Source organism: Oncorhynchus keta, chromosome 25 (assembly GCF_023373465.1).
Source record: "Oncorhynchus keta strain PuntledgeMale-10-30-2019 chromosome 25, Oket_V2, whole genome shotgun sequence".
Taxonomy (NCBI): domain Eukaryota; kingdom Metazoa; phylum Chordata; class Actinopteri; order Salmoniformes; family Salmonidae; genus Oncorhynchus; species Oncorhynchus keta.
In genome coordinates this window covers 17508667-17527618 of record NC_068445.1, presented here as the reverse complement: position 1 = coordinate 17527618, position 18952 = coordinate 17508667, and the positions used below count along the sequence as shown (strand labels likewise).

General features: G+C 42.5%; 1 protein-coding gene across 1 annotated transcript in view; it reads left to right on the top strand.

Moving 5' to 3' along the window:
* Positions 1-2621: 2621 nt before the first annotated feature.
* LOC118358326 (bone morphogenetic protein 1-like) overlaps positions 2622-18952 on the top strand; it is a 58470-nt gene continuing 42139 nt past the window's right edge. Inside the window, exons 1-4 of the mRNA XM_035736007.2 lie at positions 2622-2928; positions 16343-16456; positions 17474-17617; positions 17929-18046. Of these exons, the coding sequence (XP_035591900.1) occupies positions 2784-2928; positions 16343-16456; positions 17474-17617; positions 17929-18046 (521 nt within the window). The 5' untranslated portion in view covers positions 2622-2783. The remainder of the gene's footprint in view (positions 2929-16342; positions 16457-17473; positions 17618-17928; positions 18047-18952) is intronic.

Sequence of the window (18952 nt, the reverse complement as noted above, 5' to 3'; positions counted from 1 at the left end):
CCTCTTCTTTAAGAGGCTTTTCTGTCCTCCACTCGTTACCTGTATTAATGGCACCTGTTGGAACCAAGGCTTTCGACACTGTCAATCACCACATTCTTATCGGCAGACTCAACAGCCTTGGTTTCTCAAATGACTGCCTCGCCTGGTTCAATCCCTGTACAATTAATTCTCTATTGTCATAGATTTGGTGGGCACTGTCATCTGTGATCTTTGTGATATGACTTTCTTTAAGCAAGTACTGATGAAACTGTCACTTCATGTTTTTTTTCTTAAAGTCTACAAACGCTCTTACAGTCGTGGCCAAAAGTTTTGAGAATGACACAAATATTAATTCCCACGAAGTTTGCTGCTTCAGTGTCTTTAGATATTTTTGTCAGATATTACTATGGAATACTGAAGTATAATTACAACCATTTCATAAGTATCAAAAGCTTTTATTGAAAATTACATGAAGTTGATGCAAAGAGTCAATATTTGCAGTGTTGACCCTTCTTTTTCAAGACCTCTGCAATCCGCTCTGGCATGCTGTCAAATACCTTCTGGGCCACATCCTGACTGATGGCAGCCAATTCTTGCATAATCAATGCTTTACTGTTGGCATGACACAGGACTGATGGTAGCACTCACCTTGTCTTCTCCGGACAAGATTTTTTCAGGATGACCCAAACAATCGGAAAGTGGATTCATCAGAGAAAATGACAGTAGTCCAATCCCTGTACCTTTTGCAGAATATCAGTCTGTCCCTGATGTTTTTCCTGGAGAGAAGTGGCTTCTTTGCTGCCGTTTTTGACACCAGGACATCCTCCAAAAGTCTTCGCCTCACTGTGCATACAGATGCATTCACACCTGCCTGCTGCCATTTCTGAGCAAGCTCTGTACTGGTGGTGCCCGATCCCGCAGCTGAATCAACTTTAGGAGACGGTCCTGGCGCTTGCTGGACTTTATTGGGCACCCTGAAGCCTTCTTCACAACAATTGAACCACTCTCCTTGAAGTTCTTCATGATCCGATAAATGGTTGATTTAGGTTCAATCTTACTGGCAGCAATATCCTTGCCTGTGAAGCCCCTTTTGTGCAACGCAATGATTAACTTTATTTAACATGTTTATAATGTAAGACAATTTATGATATAACCCAATGGATGGCTAATTTGTCATTCGTCATATTTGATATTATTTATAACGTGTTACACTTTGTTTTGTTTTAGATTGAATGTTTTGCATGCCAACGGTGGTTCCATGTGCTGTGCCAAGGAATGAAGACAAATGAGTTCAACAGAGTGAAGAACACAAACTGGAAGTGTGGTCTTTGTTGTTGAAAATGTATGCTCTACCCCATCCACACTGAAGAGGCTCTGAAATGTACATCAACCAAAGATAAAGAGAAAGTTAACACTGTGAAATGTTTCATAATTTAAGTGTCTGTTGACATGTTGGAAAGATTAAAGGTCTACAATTGGTTTAATTTGTCAATATTACATTTTTATTAATTGATTTACTGGCCACCGTTACTGTGGTTACATGTTCAGTATATATATTGACCAGCAAACCCACTGCAGCCTACCTCACTAGCTCCCTCTCCATCTCTGCTTTGGACAATTAATAGCATGACTCTCGTACTTTGCCCTTTTCCTTTATGGTTGATATTAATGACAGGGAAAATAAGTACTTAAAACTACCAATTATTGTTGATAAATATTTTTAAAAAGGATAAACACAACACTGGACTGAACCCCCTAATGGTCAAACTAATAATAATGCACCACAATATAGAAGATACATGAATAGGTTATGCAATAGGGGAGTATATCCACTGCATGCTTCTTAGGTGTGTAATTGACATGCCCAAGGAGCTATTGAAAATGTGAAACTATGTACAATGTACTTTACACAGCGTGATTTTACAGTACACAAACAAGAGTGTGCAATATAGAAGGGTAATCAGCAGACATTAGGTCACATGACCAAGTGGCAATTGAAATTCAAAATGTTGAAAAATTCATGTAAAACCATGTGAGATGAAAATAGACCAACGTGTGCAATGTGTAGACCTACTGAGTGGACATTCTGAACCTTGTTTGAAGTCACTAGGTCACATGACCAAGGAGCTATTGAAATTCAAAATGTTGATAAATTCATGTAAAACCATGTGAGATGAAAATTGACCAACTTAAGGGTGTGCAATGTGTAGGTCCACTGAGTGGACATTCTGAAACTTGTTTGAAGTCACTAGGTCACATGACCAAGGAGCTATTGAAATTTTACATTTGGAAAAATTCATGTAAAATCATGTGAGATGAAAATGGACAAACTAAAGGGTGTGCAATGTGTGTCTATGCCATCGGGTACAACCAGTTTTGAAAGTGTTAGGAGTAATAGTTAAAGAGCTATTGAAATTTGAACATTTTGATTTGTCACTATGTTGATAGTCCCTAACTGCTGTTGGTGGACGTAAGGGAACTACAGGCGAATATCCGTCGAACATCCAATCTGAAACCGTCTTTACCTCGGTCCTCTCCAGACATACCAACGCGATGATGTGCCACGATCACCGAAGTTTGCTGGCAAATGCACTAGCCCGGAGCACGGCTAGGGGAGCGAATCACTGCCCCAGAATCAAGACATTGTGGAGAGGCTGAGCTCTGATTTTAAACCCGCCCTCCGGAGAGATCTCATTTCCCCCAAAACCTCCCATTTTCTCTCTCTCTCTCTTTCTGTCCCTCTCGTTCCTCTTGTTCTTTACCTCTTATTTCTCGTCTTTTGCTGTACCCCTCACTCACGAATCATGGATCTCACAACGAGATGTTTGTTTCTTCTATCCTGCCTCTGCATGATATCGGCGATCGATTTAGAAGCAATAGAAACAAGCTACTATGTGGAGTCCACTGCCACCTCAGATGTGATCGACTATAAGGATCCCTGTAAAGCTGGTAAGCTTTTGGAATGCTTTTTATCTAACATTTATGTGGACCTAAAACATGCCACGAAATGCTTTTATGTGTTTGGAAGTGAGAGAAATTCATTTTGGAGATGACAGCGGGGAATCGAAATAGATTTTTTTTTAACGATTCTTTATTTTTTACATATTGTCATAGTTTTGCTGATTTACACATGATTGAGAATAGTAACGTACTGTTGGCATAACTCATGGTGGAAATATGGCACTCGTGGAAATAAACCGAGGACATCAATGTAATTTCTCAGGATACATTTTTCAAAGCATGGAAAAAAAAAGTTTGGAATTTTTACTGGAAGACCATAATGGAAAATGCTATTTGTTTTAAAGTTTCGCCATATCTTTATCTATAGTTAAGAGTATATTTAATGTATAATCTGTCTGTGTAGTTGTCAAAAATATGGCATTTTTAGAATAGCCTATTTAATCAAATGTATAGCCAAACTTGGAAGATTCATTTTGATAGCACTAAATCTTCACCCATTGAACTGTCGGTTGAAATGATTCAAATCCTTGCCGATGTTACATTTACTTAAGCTATGCAGGACTCGGTCGTGAAGAAAAACACTGCATTCTACTATGTTATTATGAGGCTCTTGTGTTCCCCAACTGGTTTTGTCATTGCGCAAAATGACGTGCATTTACTTCACCGGCTGTTCACGCGACCACTGAAAACAAGCGGCTGGAGATTGGGGTGTTGTACGCTACATATGGGGTGTATTCATTACGCCGTTTCTGTTGGAAAACATTTCACCGTTTACTCCACGCGAGAAACGTTTTTCAACGAATCCGATCATTTCTATTGGACAAATTCAGGTAGGTCCCTCCCGTTTTCGTTCTGTTTGGCTCATAGTGAATACACCCCTGATCTATTTCATCCTCATGTATGTATGTATGAATGATCTCTACTTCTGACCCCATCTAAAAACCATTAGACCCATATTGTATGTGTTCTTCTAATTATATGTTGGCTGTTATCTGCAAGTTTCCTTGGACATTGCTCTCATCATCATGGGTCTTCTTCTCCCATAGTCAAGGTTGAAGGGGGTCTTTATTCATAATCCAGACAAAAATTGCAGCCTCATTAAACTAAATCAATACATTTGGATTCTGTTGAAGTATCGGATTGCACCATCCCCTGTCTAGCTGATGTCTCCAAATATAAAGTCAACATTCATAACAGAATAGGCCTATATTTTGTATAGAAGAAGATATCCCAGTTGTCACTGCAATAAACACTGTGCTGTAAGTTCACTGTATCTCCTAGTGTCTTTGGGGAATTCTGAGAGATATTTTCCTCATTTGGGGAATACATTTGTTACAGATAGAGACATGGCTCCTCTTAGAAATTATCCATCTGGAAGTTCCCTCTGGTACTTAAATGTTTTGGTGCTTGTATATGTCTCATTCTCGGTTGACAGCATCATGCAGGGGATGTGGGCTATTCCATGGTAAACAGAGTGATGGCACAAACAGCACAAACCGTCATTATTTTACCAAACTTTGAATCTGCCCTGTTCTTCAGGTAAATGTGTTTTTGTAAAATGTTCAGCGGAAATTGTTAAAAGTAGTCCTCGTGCATAGAGTTGTATGGTGTGTTTAACTTTTCAATCTGTGGTTTTTGTTTTACATACATTTTAAAGAGTCTCAGCATCATTCTGTTAGAGTGGAATTGACCATGTGTAAAGTCGTACTCTTATTCAGGTCCTTGTCAATTCAGTCCTCCGTCACCTCCTCTTCCTCTCTCATCAGTCCAGTGTCCTGGATTATTTGTCCTGTTTTTGTAATGAGAAGAAGCTGGGTTGAGCATGACATAGAAGACCATATACCAGCCACTCTAAATTGCTGTAGAGGCAGATTGTAATTCAAGTGGCAGATTATAATTCAAGTGGCATGTTGCAGTACAGAATGCATCACACACACATTGCTCATATTTCATGTGCCTTGTTTATACTCCTCTTTTACATAGTAAGGAGTGATATGTTTTTTTTTTTTTTTGGGGGGTTCAAGAGGTTGCTTCCTCTCCTCTACTCTCAACTCCCTACATAGATCTGTTTAGAGGAGCAACCCTTATGTAAATCATCAGTATCCGTCATCTCAGTGGTCAGGACAAATTGTTATATGTCACTTGTAAATAGTAGGATAACTGACAAATTCTGGCGACTTTCAATAAATTCCCTGGTTTTCCCAAAATCCTGGTTGGAGGTAACCGGGAATCAGGAGGGAATAAGCAGGAAATCCAGAATCTTCAAACCAGGATTTTTGGAAAGCCAGGGAATTTATTGAAAGCCCTACACATGACTCCAGGTAAGGAGCCCCCCAAAAGCAGGGTCAATCGATCAGTACAAGTGCTCCAAAGTGGTATTCCTAAATGTAAAAAATGATGTCTTCAAATAAGGATTATATGTTTTGGTTGGAATTGAGGATGCAACATGAACAAAGATGTAATTTGCAGTGTTTGCTATAGATCAAGGTCCATGGTGTCCATTTGTAGCTTGCCGCTTATCCCTTTGGCCTAACATGATGTCTTTAATTTGTCTAGAGAGCAAATGACCAAAACAAGCCAGCTCTGTTGTGTATTTAGGCAGGGACTCTAAGTCACGAGCTATAGCAATCAAATGTCAAGAAATGATTACTTATTTTAGTAATGATGATATACCATTCCCATCATCATTATGAACAGTGTTATTATGTTCAGTGTTATCCCTGGGCATTGTTTAGGACAGGTGGTGGAGAGACAGTTGCAAGAATAACTCCCACCCACGTCAAGCCTCTGAGCCCCTCTCCCCTCCTCAATCCCAGCTCTCCCAGCTCTTTCCACCTGCTCCTTCAGCATGCTCTACATTTGTTAAATAATCCAAGGGATGGCTGATGTTGACCCGGATCCAACTTTTGTACTCTTTTTCCCAAAGATATGCTGCACCTATGGTTCAGCCCTATTTCATCTCACTCAAACGTCTTCACTCAATGACTCGCTCACTGACTCACTCACTCTCTCACTCACTAGTTTACTTGTTCATAATGCTAGAGTGCAAAAGGTGACAACCACTGTCAGCAATCAAAACTGCTGTTGTGTTCCTTCGCTCACTTGGCCTCGTGCCTGTATAGATTTCTACTCTTATTTCCCCTTAAGGACACCATTGCATTGAGTCAATTTGATAGCTGTCTGCTGCTCAAGGTTAGCTTTAGATCAATACAATGGACAGTGTGCTTTCCAGCTGACAAGATTAAATGATATATTAAACAAATCATTTAACTTTAGGTTCACTTGAGCAAAATATAACTGCTAACATTCATTAAAAATGTATATTGGGGAAAAGCCATTTAAAGCTGATAGTTAAATGATGGAAAATGCCTTAGTTCACAGAGCTCCAACCTTTGTAGCATCCCTGAAACTAATTTAAGACTAAGAACCCATTGAGATTAGATCCACTCACTTTCTATATAAAAAATGGATGAGAGCAAGTCACGCTCAATGTCTTCTCTATTTAAATAATGATAGATCTTCAAGAGAGCAGAAACTGAGTTGACATTTGATTATGGATTATAATGGGGTAGATGACTTAATCTACCAAGGAGCGTCTTGCAAGGGCTGAGTCTCCTGAATTTTAAATCGTATACTAATTTGTATTCTGACATCAGTCTGCGGGTTTGCCCTGTGTTTGAGCTCCTCTACTCTAAGCATTACCAAGGGACATCTGCTGTGTAGCCTATAGGGAGGGAGAGGAGGAGACCAGTCTCAAGCAACCCCCTGCCCTCACTTATGCAAGTGGTTTTCCGTCTCGCCCAGCCCCTCTCCTCTCCCCTCTGACTAGCTCTGGCAGTTCCCACAGACTGTAGGTCATTCACACCATGCCAGGGCAGAGCTGCTGGAAGGTGGAGGGCAGGCTGGCCACACCAGCGTAAGGTGAGTGCAGCCCATTCAGAGGGGCTTGGCAGCTTATCCCGGGGCTGTTTACTGGCCCTGAGAATTGCATGTGTGCATATAACCCAAGCCTTTAATCATTCCCGCCTTAACTTGTGCATTTGGCTATGAGCTAGTCTCTGACTTGATAATAAACACAGGATTATGGGCTGATGAGGGATGGTTTGAAGGCAGGCAGCCGTCTGATGCCTTTTATCATCTGACAAGTTTAGTTTGATAATTCCCTGATTTTATTTCAGGTGTCCTCAGTTGTTGAGAGTATGTCCCAGAGGGAGCTTGTTGCTTGAGGCCCTGTTCTCTTGCCAAACATGGAGAGCTCACATGTCTGGGTTCAAATCCTGGATCTTTATATAACTCACAATGCAAAATGTGATCCTAGCGTGTATAGGCATTCAAGAAACCGATAGTGAAGTGTGAATGGTTATTCTCAAACAGATGTAGTTACTAGTGCGATTGACAGTAAGAACCAGATGTTTGTCATTGGAGGCGCCTCTGAGGGGTGATTCTATTAGTCAGCAAAAAAGCAGTAGGAATGTCAGTATTGTTGTAGAAATGTTTTACTCATAGTATGGCTTGATAATGGTTGTTAAATGGTTTGTTGATTTACTTCTAAACTTTACATCTCTATTTCATTATTTAGTTCATATTGCCCCTAGAAAGCCCATTATCATTACAAGGCAAATAGTTATCTAAAGGGTAAGCAGCCATGTATGGAAGATGAAATGTATACAAACCAGCCCACCCCACACACAATGTAGTTTACATCAGCAGGTTTGCTCCTGTAGTTTTCAGGTGATTAGGGTGCCATAATGTGTGTGCATTTGTGGGGAGTGGGACAATTTGTTTGTTGTCAGCGCTAGGAAATAACAAATGTTGTGGGAGTGCTCATTTAAATGACTCAAAGCACACCCAATTAAGCAACAATAATGATGCTAAACAAGCAAAATGGGGACTTCTTTACAATTCATTCCCATTTGTCATTCAGTTTGACTATTCATTTGATCTTCAGTATTGTTCATCGGGATATATTATTGTTTTCCCAACCTGTAGTTTCTTAGAAGTATCTCATTTTGAACATTATTTTTTATTCATGGAATATTTTAAGAGGGTTTGAAGTCTATTTGTGACTCCAATGCATCTTTAAGCATATCTCAGCTTGACTAATGAATTCAAGTCATATTTTAATCAACTCTTCTCTAATCTCAGATCTGTACCTTATGTAGCTAGCTATGTAGCTAGCTATGTAGCTAGCTATGTAGCTAGCTATGTAGCTAGCTATGTAGCTAGCGCTATGTAGCTAGCGCTATGTAGCTAGCTACAGTGCCTTGCGAAAGTATTCGGCCCCCTTGAACTTTGCGACCTTTTGCCACATTTCAGGCTTCAAACATAAAGATATAAAACTGTATTTTTTTGAAGAATCAACAACAAGTGGGACAATCATGAAGTGGAATGACATTTATTGGATATTTCAAACTTTTTTAACAAATCAAAAACTGAAAAATTGGGCGTGCAAAATTATTCAGCCCCCTTAAGTTAATACCTTGTAGCGCCACCTTTTGCTGCGATTGCAGCTGTAAGTCACTTGGGGTATGTCTATCAGTTTTGCACATCGAGAGACTGAAATGTTTTCCCATTCCTCCTTGCAAAACAGCTCGAGCTCACAGAGGTTGGATGGAGAGCATTTGTGAACAGCAGTTTTCATTTTTTTCCACAGATTCTCGATTGGATTCAGGTCTGGACTTTGACTTGGCCATTCTAACACCTGGATATGTTTATTTTTTAACCATTCCATTGTAGATTTTGCTTTATGTTTTGGATCATTGTCTTGTTGGAAGACAAATCTCCGCCCCAGTCTCAGGTCTTTTGCAGACTCAATCAGGTTTTCTTCCAGAATGGTCCTGTATTTGGCGCCATCCATCTTCCCATCAAATTTAACCATCTTCCCTGTCCCTGCTGAAGAAAAGCAGGCCCAAACCATGATGCTGCCACCACCATGTTTGACAGTGATGAGCTGTGTTGCTTTTACGCCAAACATAACGTTTTGCATTGTTGCCAAAAAGTTCAATTTTGGTTTCATCTGACCAGAGCACCTTCTTCCACATGTTTGGTGTGTCTCCCAGGTGGCTTGTGGCAAACTTTAAACAACACTTTTTATAGATATCTTTAAGAAATGGCTTTCTTCTTGCCACTCTTCCATAAAGGCCAGATTTGTGCAATATACGACTGATTGTTGTCCTATGGACAGAGTCTCCCACCTCAGCTGTAGATCTCTGCAGTTCATCCAGAGTGATCATGGGCCTCTTGGCTGCATCTCTGATCAGTCTTCTCCTTGTATGAGCTGAAAGTTTAGAGAGACGGCCAGGTCTTGGTAGATTTGCAGTGGTCTGATACTCCTTCCATTTCAATATTATCGCTCGCACAGTGCTCTTTGGGATCTTTAAAGCTTAGGAAATCTTTTTGTATCCGAATCCGGCTTTAAACTTCTTCACAACAGTATCTTGGACCTGCCTGGTGTGTTCCTTGTTCTTCATGATGCTCTCTGCGCTTTTAACGGACCTCTGAGACTATCACAGTGCAGGTGCATTTATACGGAGACTTGATTACACACAGGTGGATTGTATTTATCATCATTAGTCATTTAGGTTAACATTGGATCATTCAGAGATCCTCACTGAACTTCTGGAGAGAGTTTGCTGCACTGAAAGTAAAGGGGCTGAATAATTTTGCACGCACAATTTTTCAGTTTTTGATTTGTTAAAAAAGTTTGAAATATCCAATAAATGTCGTTCCACTTCATGATTGTGTCCCACTTGTTGTTGATTCTTCACAAAAAAATACAGTTTTATCTTTGTTTGAAGCCTGAAATGTGGCAAAAGGTCGCAAAGTTCAAGGGGGCCGAATACTTTCCCAAGGCACTGTATGTAGCTAGTTATGTAGCTAGCTATGTAGCTAGCGCTCTTGACAAGCAATGTATTGCCAAGATGTGCATTGCCACGATAACAGATGTAATGTGTTGCAATGGTTACATGATCATGGAACTGTATAATTATGATTATTTAACAATGTTATGGACATACAGTTTGGAAGTTATTGGAGAACACTGTCAGTCAACATTAAGCTTACATTTTAGACATGGATAAATATTGGGAAATTAGATCTAGCTAATGGGCCTGATGGAGTGTGAAATATGTAAATTGAGACAGGCATTTAAACGTGTGGCTCTCCAGCTGAAGCTGTCTTCATGGTGTCAATAATAGGACTCAGTGGGGTGGCAGTAATTCTGGCCTGATCTCTGCTGTGGTGCCTGATGAGATGTCTAGGCTTTTATTGGAGTGTTATCCCCCTTGAATCTGGGGCTTTAGCTTGAGGCTTCTCCGGAACCTCTCTCCTAATTACACCTTAGTTATCTTTGAAATGAGTATACAAGTTGAATTTGTACTCCTGCCTTGGGCTGAAATTGCAGTGTGAGGAAATGTCAAGATAAGCATTTGTTTAAGATTAACAGCTGGAGTTGTTTTTACAGGAAAGGGGCATAATATTTACAATACTCCCACCCATAATTCCACCAACCAGCTCTTACTGGAGTTATAAGCTTTTCATAGATTGTAAGATGCTGTTGCCTCACTATTCATGATGCTTGGATGCTTTCTTTGTTTTTTTCTCTCAGACATTTTAAAGATACAGTATACTCGTTGTGCCTCCTGTTGCTGTATCTCCCTGTTGTCTCACTTTAGCCAGTATGTGTGGTGTCAGATAGGGTTTGCAGGCACAGAATGAAACCTGAAAAGTGATACCTGTACTGACATCAGATGGTAATCATCTTAACTCAATACAGTATTGGCTTCCATTGGAATTCAAATGCAAAGTTTGTTAAAGAACACATTCACTGTGAAAGGCGTCGCCATGTCATTGTAATGCATTTCAAGCACACGTCAGCTGTTTTTTTCCCTCCTCCACCTCATCTCAGGGTCTTCGATTGGGAAAATGCCATTTTTCTTCAGGGAAACTGAGTCCTACAGATGTCTTAGCCTCACGTTGCCTGCGCTGTGGCCCTACTGATCCAACTTTCCTTTGTGTGACAGTGGTGTTAATTTTTAGATGATGTAGCAGATGTGGTGCCCTGGAAGTCACACAGGGACAATTGCCGGTAAAGAGTGTCAGTCAGTCATGGTGTGTGTCTGACACTAAGGAGGCCATGTCCTGGGAATTCCCTGAATCAAGTGGTGTTTAATTTGATATAGATCTTGTGCGTAATCTTACAGGACACAGATTGATGGGGGTGGTCTGAGATTAAAGGGATTATGATGGTTAAGATTATCTAAAGAGACATTCCTTCCAGCTATGGGGGAGGGGGCAGCCTGGTTAGACTAGACATAACATAGTAAACTTAAATCCGAGACACTGAAATTAGTGTAACATGCTCAATTTGGTATGGTTACATGGTTACATAAGACAGAAGGTTACTTAATGGTGCACTATGCAGACATCACTCTGCCATTTCCTGTTTGCTAAGATTCTAATACTTTGCCTAATTTCAGTTTGACAAAACAGAGAATCATTGTATGATCTTAACCACTGTGAAATATATTTTCAATTACCAAAACTATTGTATTTTCAGCTTTTTGATGCGGGTGTTAAAAATCGAAAGTAAAAGAAGCAAAAATGAAACTTAAGAACGGGAATCATAGAATTGGCACACAACAGATCTACTGCTTCTTACACTTGCTTTCAATGAGAGTGACAGATCTAGAACTCATACTTTGTGAGTTACATATTGCAGCTTTAAATAAAAAAAGAAAGGAGGGTGGTTGGTCGGGGTGGATGGGTCAACATATAACGTGAACATCTAGCCACCCAAACGTTGTGTGTTCGAATATCATCACGGACAACTTTTGCATTTTAGCAACTTTGCAATTACATACTCTTTGGAATGTTAGCTAACCCCTCCTCTAACCCTTACCTTAACCCTTTAACCTGACTCTTAACCCTAACCTTTAACCCTAACCGTTAGCCTAGCTAACGTTAGCCACAACAAAAAGGAATTCGTAACATATCATGTGAATTGTAATACGTAACATATCATACAAAATGGATAATCGACATCCACAAATGAATACATACCATACAAATTGTAACATGTATATCATACTAAATGGAGGGAGACAGTAAATGCTAATCTATGTTAAGTCTACCCCTGAGTCCAGGTTGCAGCGGAGGGTCTAAGTGTAACACACACACAAAGTGCAATCAATCAAATGTTTCATCAAAGGCCGATTTTATCTTCACATTATGTCCACATGAAAACCATATTTTTCCCAGCCACCCAGCATGTCGCGCTGATGAAAAATGCCTGTTGTGTGTTTTCCTATCATAGATGTTTATGTTAGGACACTGAAAACCATATAATCTATCAACTGGAATGAAACTATTTATCAGAGCGGAAATGATCAAATTGTTCATCTTTTAAATTCCTGTTGATATTAATACCATGCCCGCAGCTGTTGTCATTTAGTTAATGAATGTTGCTGGAAAGAGAGAGTGACAGCAGTGCTATGCTCAATAATGATCTGCTCCCATCTGCCACTCTCTCTCTCTCTCTCTCTCCTGCTCTCTCTCTGGGTTTGAATCTACACTACTAGTCTTTCTCTGCTTAGTTTGTTTTGACAGGGGTGCACATACAGTGGGGTTTCTCAGTTTAAAAAACAACTGCGCAGTGCAATGGCTGCCATCCTGTCCTCTGCCCGGTGCCCCATATTGAAGATTCCAGAGATTCAGTCTGTGTCCGTGGATAATTCAAGCCAGGAGACAATGGGATTAATTCTCAATCCCTGCAAGATTTTCCTTAACCTGCAGCTTCTCCACGACGACTGGGTAGCCTGGGGAAATGAGGCCTAATGACGCAGGGTCTGTGCATTTGCTCATTTCAATCTTCGCTGTTGTCAGGGAACAATTATAGGCTGGATTAAGCGCTTGTCCCCAGAATGTTTTGTGGGTGTCCACCATGGATGAAGAATACATTAGCCCTCTGTGTAGGGCAGTGGGGTGGGGGTAGGGGGACAATCCTGCACCTTGTGTGGTTAGTTCTAGCATTAGGCCAGTAAATCACTGCTAATAACTAACTGAGTACAGTATTACTGTAGCATTAATAATTAGGTAAAGCAGGGTCTCTTCAAATTGGAGCTGCATTTTCATCTTCCACTGTGTTAAAGAGAAGAGTACTTTGCAAATGATTTTGGACATGCCTATCTTAGTGCTCACTGTCCTCTGTGACATCAGCCCCAAATGTATGTTGGTTTTGTCCAAGTGCTTGTCTGTTCTCTCATCCTTTAATGCTGTCAGTCAGTTTTAGGAATCAAAAGTAAGAAGTAAGACAGTTTGTATCCATTGCATACTGTATGGACAGCTGGTAGCTAGCAATGATCAGATATACTCTTGGCACAGAGTTTCTGTATTAGTGCTGATTAGGAATAGTCTGTTTAGTGTTTTGGGGTTTTGGTCACACAGCAATTTAGCGTTTTTCTGAGTGCAAATTCAAGGATCCCTTTGACTTCTGGTATTTCAAACCTGCCCGCAGAGCTCTGAGCGTGCCCTATCTTGCAGGCAGAGATCTACATATTTTCTTATTGCTGTCATTAGCCTGTAATCCTGCCTAGCCCCACCGCTCTACAACATGCCCTCTCTGACCCTCTCTGTTGCTTGTGGGAGACTGGCTGCATCTCAGCCAGCTACATACTGTTTCAATAATTCTCCTCTGGTAGATAAGGGACACAAGCCAAAACCCTTTTTTTCTCTATTGTTTTCTTTCTCTTCCTTTCTCTTTGAGATAATCACACACCACTATCTGACTGTTATCAAGGGCCGGGCCAATGATAGCTCAGTTATAAAAGAGCTTTGTCTTAGATGCTTTTGTAGTGTTCTAAAAACAACTATACGCGCTGAACATATGCTTTCACTTTGATTCTTAGACCACAGTTTGTCAGTTCCTAGTTGTCCATCTTTCTTTATTGCACTTTATTTTCAACAACTCTGGGTAATTCTTGGGGTAACCTACTTTCACGCTCAAATTGTGAACACACAGTAGTCGATACCATATTCACTCCAGCCACAGCAGATAACTCCATTAGGTCTGACTTGATATATCTCTTGCTACTCTGCCTCCTATCCCCAAGGAGTAGAACCCTCACACACAGTGAAAACATGTTTGCAAAGGATAATCTTTCTCCCTCCTCCTCACATTCTCCCCCCCACAGGGTTATGAGGTGGGCAGTGAGGCTTTGTGCCCTCCTCACATTCTCCTCCCCACAGGGTTATGAGGTGGGCAGTGAGGCTTTGTGCCCTCCTCACATTCTCCTCCCCACAGGGTTATGAGGTGGGCAGTGAGGCTTTATGCCCTCCTCACATTCTCCTCCCCACAGGGTTATGAGGTGGGCAGTGAGGCTTTGTGCCCTCCTCACATTCTCCTCCCCACAGGGTTATGAGGTGGGCAGTGAGGCTTTATGCCCTCCTCACATTCTCCTCCCCACAGGGTTATGAGGTGGGCAGTGAGGCTTTGTGCCCTCCTCACATTCTCCTCCCCACAGGGTTATGAGGTGGGCAGTGAGGCTTTGTGCCCTCCTCACATTCTCCTCCCCACAGGGTTATGAGGTGGGCAGTGAGGCTTTGTGCCCTCCTCGCATTCTCCTCCCCACAGGGTTATGAGGTGGGCAGTGAGGCTTTGTGCCCTCCTCACATTCTCCTCCCCACAGGGTTATGAGGTGGGCAGTGAGGCTTTGTGCCCTCCTCACATTCTCCTCCCCACAGGGTTATGAGGTGGGCAGTGAGGCTTTGTGCCCTCCTCGCATTCTCCTCCCCACAGGGTTATGAGGTGGGCAGTGAGGCTTTGTGCCCTCCTCGCATTCTCCTCCCCACAGGGTTATGAGGTGGGCAGTGAGGCTTTGTGCCCTCCTCGCATTCTCCTCCCCACAGGGTTATGAGGTGGGCAGTGAGGCTTTGTGCCCTCCTCACATTCTCCTCCCCACAGGGTTATGAGGTGGGCAGTGAGGCTTTGTGCCCTCCTCGCATTCTCCTCCCCACGGGGTTATGAGGTGGGCAGTGAGGCTTTGTGCCCTCCTCGCATTCTCCTCCCCACGGGGTTATGAGGTGGGCAGTGAGGCTTTGTGCCCTCCTCGCATTCTCCTCCCCACAGGGTTATGAGGTGGGCAGTGAGGCTTTGTGCCCTCCTCACATTCTCCTCCCCACAGGGTTATGAGGTGGGCAGTGAGGCTTTGTGCCCTCCTCGCATTCTCCTCCCCACGGGGTTATGAGGTGGGCAGTGAGGCTTTGTGCCCTCCTCGCATTCTCCTCCCCACGGGGTTATGAGGTGGGCAGTGAGGCTTTGTGCCCTCCTCGCATTCTCCTCCCCACAGGGTTATGAGGTGGGCAGTGAGGCTTTTTGCCCTCCTCACATTCTCCTCCCCACAGGGTTATGAGGTGGGCAGTGAGGCTTTATGCCCTCCTCACATTCTCCTCCCCACAGGGTTATGAGGTGGGCAGTGAGGCTTTATGCCCTCCTCCTCCCCTTCCTCCCCTCTTCCTCCTGCTCTCATCTTCCTGTTCAGACATGGATTACCCTGCCACCCCTTCTCTCTTCCGCCTTCCTTCCCTCCCTTCCTCCACCCCTTTCACTCCACTCCTTCACAAAGAACAGGCTGTAAATCCAGCAAACGTGCTGGTGTTGAAAGCTTGTAAAACAGAGTGGCGTGTCTCTGTGGAGAGGACTCCTACCCTAACTGCTACAGAAATAGGGCATTTTAGAAAGGAATCCCATAAAGTATATTCCTCATAAAGGGTGACTTTGGTTATTTGTCCTTCTCCTTGGCCTCCATTTAAAAATCTATTACTTGTTCAAGGTGCCCCATATACCCAATCGAGGCAGCAACTCGCAGTATTAGGTCTGCTTGAGGACTAATTAACGGTACAAGAATATTAGGACATGACATTTTCCCTCAGTTCTCTTAGCGGCAACTGGATTGACCCAGCACATCTGGGGTATGCTGCTCTAAAAGCTTTTGAATGTAGCTCTTATTAATTGATTTCATATGTCCTTGAATGTCATACAGATAGATATGTTCCCTCCCCTGATAATATGATTTATTTAGCTTGGAGCTTATAGAGCTCTGAGATTCAGACCACACTCTTCTCCTGTTATTCAAACATTCACATAACTGCTGTTTCACAACTCTGTGTTCTGTTTGAGGGAGAGGGGGCTAAAGAAAGGGGAGGGATTGTGTGTGCTTGTGCGCATGTGTATCAATGTCTAGCTTTTTCTCCCTTGGTTTGAATGGCTGTCTATGTGATCCACGTGGTTTGTCTGACTGCAGAGCAGGAAAACCTTGAGGCTAATGGACGGTGCAAAACGATGTCCAATATTGTGAAAACACCTTAAATATGTCTGACATACTTTCTCTCTCGGTGTCTGTTTCAGCTGCCTTTTGGGGAGACATTGCTCTGGATGAGGAGGACATGCGCATGTTTAAGGTGGACCGGGTTATAAACATGGTCCAGCGGACCGTCCAGACCTTCAATCAGACAACCACAGGTGAGCAAGAGCTGTGAGGCTGACCTAGTCATGGTCATTGAGACTATAGACTTCGGCCTAGTGCCATAGGCTTAAAGCTAGCATTTTCTTATAAATGTGCCTGCCATAAGTTCTAAAAGTCTGACTCCATTTGTGCATGTGCTATTATATAGTGCTGACTAAAATGTGTCTCATAGGAAACCTCCACCAGTATTTGTTTCATTAGTCCATTGTTGATATAATCTCAAAATGTTTTGCTTGTCAGCAATCAAGTTGTCAAGATATGTACCAGAACTTTCAAAATAGTTTCAAAGTATGATGCATTTTGTGTCACATGATGCTGCGTTTTGCATTATTCTATATTTAGAAAGTTACATATTTTGACAACTTGATTGCTGACATGAAAAACATTTAGGTACAAAATCAACAATGGACTAATGAAACAAATACCAAATGATAGTTTTGGGGTAGAATTTTCATTTAATGACACAATACAAACAATTCCAAGAAAAAAAGCTTTAATACAGTGAAATAGTTCCCACATTTTCCCACCTCAAGGCCAATTATAAAAGGAGGCTTTGCAACTCTCTCCCAGTGCATCTGCCAGGAAGATGTGTACTATGCATGAACCACTCAGCACCACGTGATGGCTCGGCTCCAACACTTGGTTGGCCATGACACCTGTTTATAAACTAACAGCATGTTTATCACCAGCACTCTCAAAGTGTTTATGAAGGCGCTATAGAAAATGCTCAACAGGAGTTATAAAGCATGCTTCATTGTCGTTATCTCTTTACCATTTAGGAACCGCTGAAAAGTGGTAGTCTCAAATGTTTAAGTTTCTCATGGTTTATGTTTGATGGTCTGTGAACTGTCAATTCACATAACAGGTCACTTTCTGACTTAATAATATCTGTTACGGCCCATTCTAGATTCCACAAAAAGGTGGTTGTTTTTTTACCATGTTCTCACCGGAGTTGAACTTGATGTGATTATATTGTACAAACCTCATCTTTGGCTGGGTTTTGTGAATGACAGGGTCTTCTGCAAATGAGACCAGTCGAAACATAGTGGTGCCAAACCGGCAAGGATCACACCGCAGGAAAAGGGCGGCAACCTCCAGGCCTGAGAGGGTGTGGCCAGAAGGTGTCATTCCCTATGTCATCAGTGGGAACTTCAGTGGTAAGTCCCACATCATCACTGATGTTTACTTGCCCTATGGTTCTCATATAAGCCCTATAATATAGTTCCCTACTAAAAGGTGGCAGCTGGTGTCTGTTCAGCATACTTGCATTCACAGTACCTACATTAAAATGAATATCTTGGCAGCTATTCTACATAAAACATTTTATTAACTTGACTTGGGATGAATTTGGCAGTGGATCTAGAACTACGAGCAAGCTGTCAGCATTGGTACCGTGTTTTATCCTCCTTTTTACATGCGTCTTATGTTCGTCAGCCTCACTGGTCTCCCTTCTTCCCTTCACATTCAGGCAGCCAGCGGGCGATATTCCGCCAGGCCATGCGTCACTGGGAGAAGCACACCTGTGTGACCTTTATGGAGAGGACAACAGAGGAGAGCTACATTGTGTTCACCTACCGGCCATGTGGGTGAGTCCACGGAGGTCTAGGCTCGCATCCCTCAGGAAGGAAGTCTAACTGGTCAGCCTGCTCACACATGACACTCCTTTATCCACACAGCCATAATGATTTATCGCTTAAGTACTTTTCCTTACCTCTCCTCCATCGGCCTTTAGTGCTTGCTCATCCCCTCTGTCCGCAGTCTGTCTGCATGAATTGTGGTAATTGCAGCCCCCTGCAAGTACTGGGAAAGACGGCCATTCAGGCCCGAGGAATGCTTGCTGTGCCTCAGTCCTGATTCATCTTTCACTGAGCACATGTTTTTTTTTTAATGGCATCCAAGGGAGACCTCCTCAGCTTTATCATAACACGCCAGCTTTTATTCTGCGTGATATAGTTGGTCTTTTTCCCAGCTATGCGTGTTTTTAAGTTCAAATGAGTTTACACAAAAACTGTAGCAGCGTTGATGGTTACATTCTGACTCGGTGCACACACAGTACATCAGTTAGCAAGAAGAGCATATTAAAGTGCGGATATGGAACATAAACTGCCCTTTTTCCACCCAGCTGTTGTTAGCCATTTTTTTCCTGGTAACTGGCCTCCAGAGTAACAGGGATGACATTATCCACGCAGGCGGCTGCGGTTAGCAGTGGGAATGCCTGAGCTCTGGGCTGGCCTGCTGCATATTCAGCAGGCTCCATCTGTCCTGTGCAAAGTTCAAGACCCATCTCAGGAGAGCCTGGCTGGGTTCATAGTAATTAGAGAGAGGCTGGTTGGCCCACAGGGGCGCGGTGTGTGCCCATGGACCGGGCTCCCACACTGAGCCTTTCATGTCAGGGAGGGAGAGAAAGAGCCCTGCAGTCTGCAGCCAGCCTTTACGGTCACACACTGTAACCCTCCATCTACAGTGAAGCACGCATCAATGAATGTCATCAC